Source organism: Urocitellus parryii, chromosome 15 (assembly GCF_045843805.1).
Source record: "Urocitellus parryii isolate mUroPar1 chromosome 15, mUroPar1.hap1, whole genome shotgun sequence".
Lineage (NCBI taxonomy): Eukaryota > Metazoa > Chordata > Mammalia > Rodentia > Sciuridae > Urocitellus > Urocitellus parryii.
The window spans coordinates 14509159-14519910 of record NC_135545.1 but is presented as its reverse complement, the minus strand read 5'-3'; the positions used below and the strand labels follow the sequence as shown (position 1 = coordinate 14519910).

At 51.1% G+C, this 10752-nt stretch overlaps 1 protein-coding gene across 2 annotated transcripts; it reads left to right on the top strand.

Moving 5' to 3' along the window:
• The first annotated feature begins 9583 nt into the window (after positions 1 to 9583).
• C15H19orf33 (chromosome 15 C19orf33 homolog) lies at positions 9584 to 10709 on the top strand. 2 transcript variants are annotated; one of them, XM_077793367.1, is made up of 5 exons: positions 9584 to 9822; positions 9977 to 10036; positions 10132 to 10244; positions 10393 to 10464; positions 10569 to 10709. In XM_077793367.1, exons 2-5 carry the CDS (start codon positions 10015 to 10017, stop codon positions 10707 to 10709), a joined length of 348 nt encoding a protein of 115 aa, XP_077649493.1. In that variant the 5' UTR covers positions 9584 to 9822; positions 9977 to 10014. The 2 variants fall into 2 exon arrangements, with proteins under 2 accessions (XP_077649493.1, XP_026267960.2); XM_026412175.2 differs by having other exon boundaries at positions 9584 to 9876.
• The last annotated feature ends 43 nt before the right edge of the window (positions 10710 to 10752 follow it).

Sequence of the window (10752 nt, the reverse complement as noted above, 5' to 3'; positions counted from 1 at the left end):
AAAGGGTCTTCCCTTTTAAAGTGAATTTGAGCATGTGTTTTATATCTTAATTGATCTACAAATTTATACTCCACCGAAATTATATTAAGACTCGATGTGGGATATCCCATTCCAGATACTGACCCTTTAAGTATCATCTTTCAGATTTTTTTGAGTATAATCCACATTACTAAGTGCCTGTGAAGTTTCATCAGACAGCATTCAGCCTTACATCTGTGGACAATTCTGATACTGACGCCAGGCCCATCAGTGTACCCCTGTAATCCCAGTGGCTCTGGAGACCAAGGCAGGAGGATCATGAAATCAAGGCCAGTCTTGGCAACATAATAAGACCCTGTCTCAAATGAAGAAAAAGTTCCGACCCCAACTACCAATTGATTGCTGTGACCCACCCTTTGAAACACTGCCTCGGAGGGCACCCGAGGGTGAGAATAGTGAGCCTCCTGTCCAGGGAGAACCTGCCTGAGAGTGCAGTGGTTTCCCCAGAGTTACTTGGTGTCTGAGTTTGTCTCCTCAGTTCTGCAGTCTCTCCTACAGGAGGGGAGGGAGCGGCTTTTCCTTCTGGAACTCTTCTCTAGGCTCCCGCATGCCCCTGTGTTGACACAGAACAGAGTCCTGCTCTGCTGAGTTGGGTCTCCAGCCAGGCTCAGTCCTGCTGCCTCGCTGTGACTTTCCCTTCTGGACTGGAAGCCCCCTTCTTCTCTTCTCTTTCCAAACAAGGTAGTCCTCAAGGTCAGGCGGGCATTCTGTGCCCCCACCACCACCCGCATAGGATGGGCGCCTGGCCCTCATTCCTGGGTGCACAGTGCGGCATGACACTTTGAGATGTTGCTCTGGACTCTTCTTGCAACAAAAGGACTTGGCGTCCTTCCCTTGGCCCTTCCTAGAAATCCCTTAAAGCCTTAAAACCAATTCCAAAAGCAAGCTGGGCAGACACCTCATGGGCTCCTTCCCTGGCCCCTTTGCCACGGTGGATGTTGCTGGTGGACTCCAGCCTTCTCCCCACTGAGCCTGGCGGCCTTAGCTGCCCATCTAGGCATCCATGCCAGTTGGCTCCGAGCTGGTGAGCAGTGAGACCTGCTTGTGGCATCCCCAGCACATGGAGAGCCCAGAGCTCCTGGAGAGCAGGGTATTGGGAAGAGATTTGGCCAGGGGTTCTCCAGCTCCCTGTGTTGTTGGAAGGGCCACCTGAGCACACGGAAGCAGGTCTCCCTGGCCAGCAGGGGATCTTCCCTCAGGCTGCCCTGGCTGCTGCTTCTCACAGGATACCAGGGGGTCTGGCCTGGTCACAGGGCTGCTGTTGCAGGTTGCTCAGGGGACTCCGGCATGCCCTCAGGACACTTGGAGCATAACTGTCATGCTTTCAACTTTCTGCACCATTTCCTGGCTGATAATGGTGCTTTTTTGTTGCAAAGGCTGCCCAAGATGGCCAATAGCTACAGCATCAGTGAACATTTCATACTCTGTTATCCCAGGTTGCTGGCATCACTGAGAGGTAGGATGGGCTCTTAAAATATCAACCAAGCCAGGCTATGGTGGTCCACGTTTGTAATCCCAACAATCCCAGGGAGAAGATGCAAGTTCAAGGCCAACCTCAGCAATTTAGTGAGGCCCTGAGCAACTTAGTAAGACCTTGTCTCTAAGTAAAAAATATAAAGTACAGGGGATGTGGCTCAGAGATAAAGCACTCCTAGGGTTCAATCCCCAGTACTGACCCCCCCAAATCAACTAGATCTATGTTCCCAGTGACTAGGGAGACTGAGGGAGGATGATCCTAAGTTCAAGACCAGCCTGGGTTCAATTCCCAGTACTCAGGAGGAGGTGATGGCAAGGGCTGGGAATGCAGCTGAGTGGTAGAAAGGTTCCCTGGGGATTGAACTCAAGCACAAGACCCTGGTTCAATCCCCAACACGTCTACACACAAACCAGATTTCTCACTCTTCCTCCTCCTTCTGCACACACTTAACTAAGGCGGAGAGTGTGGCTGTTACCAGAAAGGGTTTCACCCAGGTCATCTGGGTGAGGATCAGGGTAAAAGGATTGAGGTTATATGGAATTTTTTGTTTGGGTTTGGGGTATTGGGAATTGAACTCGGGCATTTTACCACTGAGCCACATCCCCAGCCTTTTTAAAATTTTATTTTGAGATAGAGTCTCACTAAATTGCTGAGGCTGGTCTCGAACTTGTGATCCTCCTGCCTCTGCCTCCCAAGTCACTGGGATTACAGGCATTTGCATCATGCCTAGCTAGAGTACTTTTAAAATCTGGGATTCTACCCTTATTGTTCCTGAGTGTGATAAGTCTGTCTTTTCCCTAATATCAAGCCTTGACTTGAAGGGTATCTGACCAGCTCAGGTCAGCCTTGAAGACAATGACCACTCAGATGAGTGTCCTTTTTGCCAAGACCCCCACATGGGCCAAAATGGGAGCTATAATGAGGTTCGCCAACAATGGCAGCTTCTGAATGTGGGACCCACCCCCACCAGGTGTTTCTAAAAGCATGTACTGGCACAGCCTTGTTCGACTTTTTTAAAATTTTTATTTATTTTTATATCTTGGATTGAACCCAGGGGCGCTTAATAACACTGAGCCTCATCGCCAGCCGCTCTCATTTTTTATTTAGAGATGGTCTAGGTTGCTTAGGGCTTAAGTTGCTGATTCCCGAGCTGCTGGGATACAGATGTGTTCCACCACACCCAGCTACCTTGTTCCAATTTTGTTTATGCAAAGTCATGTTTCTGACCCCTGAGGAGTCCTGGGCAATGGCATTCACAGGGCACCTGAGACCATCTCAGTATCATTACCCAAGTTTCCAAGTCAAGTTTAACAATTCCAGAGCCAAAGGACCCTGTGCCCCTCCCTGCAGGTTTTGTATATGTGCTTGGGGGCTGGGCCACAGAAGGTCTCTCTGCTGGGAAAGACGGTTGCCTTTTGGCCCTGTGGTGACACTAAAGATCCATAGGTAAGTCTAAACTCCCTCGAGTGGGGTCTACATTAGCATTAGGCACATCCAACCTATGAAATAAGACCTGGACCCTCCCTAGGCTGCTGGGTGGCATGCTCCAGGCTTAATATGCCACATGGTGGTCTCCTGCTGCTGCCCGGGTTCCTGTTTATAGTAGCTGTGGGAGACAAAGCAAACAAATTTGGTCCCAGCCTCTGGTGGTCAGATTCATCAGTGACCAATAATTTCACCAGAAGCCAATGTGCTGTAGGATCGAGGAGCAGATTCTTAGAACAGCCTTCTCACAGCATCTCTGCTCCTGCAGGTCTTGGGTGGGCGAGAATGTGTATCCCTAGCCAGCACAGTGGCGCATGCCTGTGATCCTAGCAGCTTGGGACAAGAGAATCATGAGTTCAAAGCCAGTCTAATAAAATATGAAAAAGGGCTGGGGATATGGCTCAGTGGTTGAGTGCCCCTGGGTTCGATTCCCAGTACCAAAAAAAAAAAAAAAAAAGTGTGACTCTGACCGTTCTTTACCCAGGATTGGGTTTGCAGCACTGTTTGAAACACTAACAGGCCAGCATGTTAGGTGGTAAGTAATAAAACCCATCCCAGAGCTGACAGCTGGGTGGAGGCCAAGCTTGGACCTCCCCAGCTGGATTGGCAGTCCCTTGGCACTTCCCAAAGAAGGGCTGTCCAGATTTTCTGATTATTGGTAAGTATTCGAGGACCTAAGGGCCAAACCAGATGGGTTGCAGGCAAAGGCCAGTGCAGCGTTTGCTGAGAAAGGAAACTGAGTCTCTGCAGACGGTGTGCGTCAGGTCACGAATTCGCTAGGATGTGGTTGATTTCAAAGAAAACATTCCCGGATGTGGATCCTGATGTTTATGGACCGGGCATTCCACTCTCGTAAACTCCAGGAAAGACCAGACCCAGCTGGCTTCAGATGCTCTTGCAGTCAGCTGCGGCTGGGCTGGCCCCAGATGCGCAGGAGCACGAGGCCAAGAGGCCTGCCCTTCCCCAGCCCACACCTGGCTTCCCTGTTCTCCAAGTCGAATCCAGAAATCTCTTCCTAAATTGCAGCAATAAAGGAAAAGCCTCAGGACTGTAGTGACCCTTTGAGGATGTCTGCTTCCTTCAGGTGACACATTTTTTTAGAAAAGATGCTGACCCAAGGAGTCAGTATCTGTTTCAGTTTGGATCTGGACTGTCCCCCCAAAGGCCCGGTCCCCATCTGGTGATGCTACTGAGAGGTGATGGGAACTTCAGAAGGCAGGGCCTGGTGTGGGTAATAGGTCCCCGGGGGCATGGCCTTGAAGGAGGTATTGTGTCACCAGCTCTGTCCTTGTGATGGAGCTCTGTCTTCTGGCCATCACTAGGTGAGCAGCTTTGCTCCACCACGTGCTCCGCACCATGGTGGCCAGCACCACCACAGGCCCAGGGACGAGGGAACCAAGAGACCATGAGCTGAAACTGTGAGCCAAAGTAAACCTTTCCTCCTGTACATGGGTTTTCTCAGGCATTTGGTCACAGTGATGAGAAGCTGACAACACAATATTGCTGCAGGCCCCTTTTTCCTGCAGAGAGAGCCTCTGCTCCAAGGCATTTTATGTGGAAATGATAGGGAATCAGCAGGGGAGGGCAGGCCCGTCAGATGCCACAGCTCAGCCAACAGGGAGTTCTATACCTGAGATGAGCAGAGGCCAAGGCCAGATGGGCCTGGGACAGACAAGCTACTGTCCCTGGCCTGTTAGCCATGGCAGATGACAACTGAGTGGTGAGGAGCTGGCACGTTCCAAACAGCAGAAGGCTGGCTGGCCTTTTTTGTCTTTGGACCTCACACCTGTTTCATCCACCTCCCCAGCTGGCACCATTTGTAAACCTGAAGTCGGCAGAGCAAGGGAGAAAGGGGCACTCACTGCCACTAACGCCACAAACAGGAGTGACAACAGAGATGGGACCCCCACATCCATTTTCTCCTTTATTTCAGTAACAGAAGCCCCCAGGTTCTTCCTGGGCACAGCTGCCCAGCTAGGAATGATATTTCCCAGCTTCCCTTGCAGTTAGATGTAACCATCTGTCAGTCCTGGCCAATGGGTTGTGAGCACGTGGGTACATCTGCCTTCCTGGTCATCAGGATTGAACCAAGGGTGCTCCACCACTGAGCTGCATCCCCGGCTTTTTAAATTTTTGAGTCAGTCTCCCTAACTTGCCAAGCCTGGCCTAGAACTTGCAAACCCATGCCTCAGCCTCCTGAGTCGCTGAAATAGAGCCCAGGGCCTTGAACATGATAGGCGAGCGCTCTACCATGGAGCCACACCCCCAAGCCCTAGGTCAGGTTGTGCTCCCCACCTGCCCTTTTTCTTCTCAAGAAGCCAGTGGTAGAAGCCCGCTTCCATGGGCAATAATAAAGGGAAGGAGCCCGGGTCGCTGGGTGATCTCCTGGAGCACCAGCTCTGATTCCCCTCAACTCAGACTTTCCTGTGAAAGAAGATGGCACCATCTTGCTAAGCCTCCATCTTTTGGGTCTCTGTAAAAGATCTCAGACTCAGGTCCTAACCATAATCCAACAGTGAGTGAGAGGCGGACAGGGCCACGTTCCCCTGTGCCCATTCACCCGCCTTGAAAGGCAGCAGGGAGCTTCATCTTGGGAAGGTCTGCGTGGCTGGGTCACAGCTCACCAGCGGTGTCTTGGGCAAGAAGCTGCACTGCTTTCAGGCTCATGGCCTCAGATAAACTTGAGGATCCTATTGCCAATTTCATGATCAATAATAAGGTTTGGGGAAATAATTATAAAGACTAACCTGTATTGGGCTTCCATCGACCTGTGCCAGGCAGACTGTGCAAAACTTGTGAGGGAAGTTTTCCCCTTAGGAGAAAAGAGAGGGGCTGCTCACCACCGAGCAGTGAGGGGCAGAGTAAGGACGCCCATCAGCGGACTGACCTCAGGACCCAAACTGGCTGTTCTGTGCTGCTCTAACCTGCCATTAGCACACTCCCTGGCCTCAGGTAACCTCACTGATTCACCAAATGATAGCACCAAGGCTGAGTCACACAGATCTGGTGACAGCACCGCAGACCAGGTCCCCACCCTCATGGAATTCATGCTCCACCAGGAGAAACACACACTCTCATATCCTGCCCTCAGCTGTGGGCAAAGCCACACTCACTCAGCGGGAGAAAGACCCATTTACAATCCCCACCCCACCCTGCCTCCTCTCCTCACCTCACCGCTTCATCTCCACCCTCTGCCTTCTGTTCTCCACTCAACCTCCTTGCGATGCCTTGGACACAGGCACATTCCCACCTCAGGGCCTTTGCACTTACGATTCCTCTGCCTAGAGCACTCTCCCTCCATATCTTTAGTTTTTTTAAAAATATTTATTTTATAGTTGTATTTGGACATAATACCTTTATTTTATTTATCTTTATGTGGTGCTGAGGATCGAACCCAGGGCCTTGCACATGCTAGGTGAGCGTTTTACCCCTGAGCCACAACCCCAGCCCCCATATCTTTAGATTTTTACTCAAGATACTCAAGTCAGGTGTAGTGGTACACTCTTGTCACCTTAGCTACTCACGAGTCTGAAGCTGGAGGATCCCAAGTTCAAGACCAGCCTAGTCAACTTAGCAAGATCCTGTCTCAAACTAAAATGTGAAAAGTACTGGGGATGTAGCTCAGTGGTAGAGTGCACCTGAGTTCAATCCCCCGTACCTTAAAAAAAAAAAAATGCTGAAAATTTTTTTAAAAAAATGCTGAGAGGAGTGGTGGCTTTTGCCTGTTCTCCCAGCTACTTGGGAAGCTGAGGCAAGAGGATTAGATTGCTTGAGCCTAAGAGTTAAGAGACCAGCCTGGGCAACAGCAGCAGGACCCTTCCTCTAAATAAAACAAAACAGCTGGGCTCCTGGCTCACACCTGTAATCCCAGCAGTTTGGGAAGCTGAGGCAGGAAGATCTCCAGTTCAAAGCCAGCCTCAGCAACTTAGCAAAACCCTGTCTCTAAATAAAAAATAAATAAAAAGGGCTGGGGATGTGGCTCAGTGGTAAAGTGCCCCTGGGTTCAATGAAATAAAAAAATATATATATTCAGTGAGGCTTTCCCTGGTGACTTTAAATCCAACCCTTCCCCATCATACCAAATAATTATTACCTTTTCCTCTTTCCTCTTGTATTTGTCTTTTTTTGGTTTTTTTTTTTTTAGGTATATTTCTTAGTTGTAGTTGGACACAATACCTTTATTCATTTTTATGTGGTGCTGAGGATGGAACCCAGGGCCTCACACATACTAGGTGAGTGCTCTACCACTGAGCCCAGCCCCTTGGGGCTTTTGTTTGTTTGTTTGAGACAAGGTCTCCATGTTGACCAGGCTGGCCTCAAACTCCTGGCCTCAAGTAGCTGGGACCCAGGGCTCAGGGGCCTGCCCTCAGCTGCATTTTCTTATTCTGTTTTTGGTACTCGGGGCCACTGAGCTGCACTCCCAACCCTTTTTAATTTTGAGATAGGATCTTGCTAATTGCCAAGGTGGCCTTAAACTTGCAGTCTTCTTGCCTCAGCTTCCTGAGCAGCTGGGATAACAGGCATGTGCCACTGTGACTGGCCATTTTCCTTTTTTTTTTTTTTTTAATTTTATATATGAATGCTTTTATTGAGGTATAAGTTACATAAAACTCACCCAATTCAAATATATAATTCAGGGGGGGGTTTGGTACCAGGGATTGAAACCAGGGGTGCTTAACCATTGAGTCATATCCCCAGCCTTTTTTGAGACAGGGTCTCACTAAGTTGCTTAGGGACTCACTTAGTTACTGAGGCTGACCTCAAACTTGCAATCCCCCTATCTCAGCCTCCAGAGTCACTGGGATTACAGGTGTGCACTACCATGCCTGGTTCAATTCAGTGATTTTTAATAATTACCAAGTGGTGCAACTGTCCCTATGTATCAGTTTTTAGAATATTTCCACAATATGGCTGGATTTGGTGGTGCACACCCGCAATCCCAGCCACTCTGGAGGCTTAGGCAGGAGGATGGCAAGTTTGAGGCCAGCCCTGGCAACTTAGTGAGACTTTCAACAACTTAACAAGACCCTGTCTCAAAATAGCATGATATTAAATAAAGGACTGGGGATTGGGCTGGGAGGTAAAGCACTCCTAGGATTCAATTCCCAGTACCCCCCCCAAAAAAAAAGAACATTTTCACTTTCCTATATGGTCTCACTATATTGCCTAGGCTGGACTCAAATTTCTGAACTCAAAGGATCCTTCTACCTCAGTCTCCCAAGTGGCTGGAACTGTGGGTGCCATTACCATATGCTGTTTAGAACATTTTAATTACCTCTTGTGCATTTACAGTTAATCCCCAGTCCCCCCTCATCAGCCCTCTAGCAACCACTAACTACTGTCTCTGTAACTGCCTTCCTTGAACATGTCACATAAATGACTTCAGGCATTATAGAGTCTTGCATCTGGCCGCTTTTCCATAGCATTGTGTGCTTGAGGTTCATCCGTGATGCAGGGTGTCAGGGGCTTGTTCCTTATCATTGCTGCATATTATTCCACTGATAGGCATGCCGCATTTTGTCCATCCATTCACCAAATGACAAACTTTTTTTTCCAGTTTTTCCTTAACATACTATGTACATTTTACTCTGCTTTCCTCAGTAGAATTGTCAATTCCATGAGGCTGATTTTGTTCACCTCTGTACCCCTAGCCCTTGAACTGTACTGGATATCTAAGGTGCTCAATTAAATATATGCCAAAGGAATAAAGAATGAAGATAACCTCAGATGGTGGTGAGCAGGGGCTATGCCGGGCAGGAGAAAGGGATGGAATGACAGAGACAGGGCAGGCACCTCTGAGGACATTTAGAGCAGATATCTGAGGGTACAGCCACTTTTCCTGCCTAGAATCTCCCTTTGTGCAGTCAGGACACCCACTGTCACAGAGGCTAGGCCCCCATTCCTCTCCCAGTCTGACCAAGCCTGGTTCAGGGGTAAAAAGGCTGGGCTCAGCTGGACACCCCTTCAGTTTAGAGTCCCCAGGGTGAGTCAGAAAGCCAAGCTGAGCTTTGACTTCAGCCACTCTGCCAGAGCCTGAACCCCTGTTCGCCCTGCATCTCACTGTGACTCCCTCGGCCTTCCTATCTGAAAATAAGCAGTAACAGGGCCTGCTGTCTGGGCTGGATGCTGCGATGCTGCTCAAGCTCAGTCTCCAGCCTGATGGTATTTGGAAGTGGGACTCTAGGGAGGTTGTGAGATCAGAAGGGTGGAGCTCACAGGAATGGGGTTAGTGTCCTTAGATCTTGCTCTGGGGCACTGAGGAGGCAGAAAGAAGGCAGCTGTTCACAAGCCAGGAAGTGGCCCTTAGACACCAGCTCCTCTGTACCTTGGTCTTTAACTCCCAGCCTGGATCTGTGGTGTATTTGTTATAGCAGCCCAAGCTAAGACACCTGCCTTTATTCAAAACAAAACTAAAGGCACCACATCATGTCCTCCACGTGCATTATTCCATCTGTGCCAGGCTCCAGTCTAGGAAACCAACCCACCCAGATCGCACAGCCCCAGCAGCAGCTGTCACTCACAGGCCGGGAGTGAAACAACCTTCTGGAAGTCTCTCTGCTGCTGACACAGCTGGGCCTGGAATGGACAGGCCCCGTCCGGCCTGGGCGCCTCACCCCAGCCAGCTTCTCTCCAGGCGGGAGAGGGGCTGTGAGCCTCAGTTAAACAGTGAAGACCCCGACGGCCTGCATGGGCATCCCTCCAACCTTTTGAGGGGAAGCTCACAACAGCCCTCCATCTTCTCCCCAGAAACCTGCAGCTCCCGACACGCCCCGACCCCAGCCCGTCCACCGGTGGCCTGGATCGGGAACAGGCAATCAACTGTCCGCCTCCCCCCTTCCTACCGAGGAAAGTGTGGGTGGGGCCAGGGAGGGGCGGTGAGTCAGGACCTAGTTGCTGCAGGGACAAAGGTTGGGAGGGTGGGACTCCTCCGAATTCCTGGGGCTACAGGTTGGGCGCTCCTCCTCCTCCCTGCAGGCACTGCCTGCTCCTCCTATCCACCTTCACTCGCCACCATGGAGTTCAACCTGGCAACAGGTGCGCTCCGGGCGGGGGTCCCCGTGGGTGGGGGCAGGCTCAGCGGGCCGGGGTTCCGATTCCCACCAACCCACCCAACTTTATTTGTGTCGCAGCCCTGGACTCTAATTCCAAGAAGCCAGCGGGGACAGGCCAGGTGAGAGACCCCAGGCACGGTCCCTCCAAGGCTCAGTGCCCGCCAGAGGCGGGGGCACCTCGGAAACCAAGGGTAAGTCACCTCGCCACCAGGCATGCAGGGGGATGGGGCGACCTGGCTTCGACTTTGGTCCTTAGACCTTGTGGCACGTCGGCTTTCCGATTTGGGGTGGGGGTCTAGGAAGGGGTTCCCCGCCCTCACTGTCATCCCTGTCCCCCAGCATGGCAATGGCAGCTCCTCAGACTCCAGCAGCAGCAGCAGCTCCTCCAGCGACTCGGATGCCGAGGGGAAGGTAAAGGGCTGCCCGGGCCCAGGCAGGCCAGAGTGGGGGTCAGCGCTGGGCGGGGCCGTTCCCAGGACAGCCTGGACATCTCCCCTCCCACCCGCTGCCCACAGTGCCACGCTGCGGGCGCCAAGCAGCACGAAGCCACCCCGGGCCAGGCCAAGAAGCTCAAGGTGAAGAAGAAAAAGGAGGAGAAGAAGGACAAGAAGGAGAAGAAGGACAAGAAGGAGAAGGGCAAGAAGTCCCCTCACTGATTAAACCCTCCCGATGGTGGCGCTGTGTCTGGCTCCCGCCCGT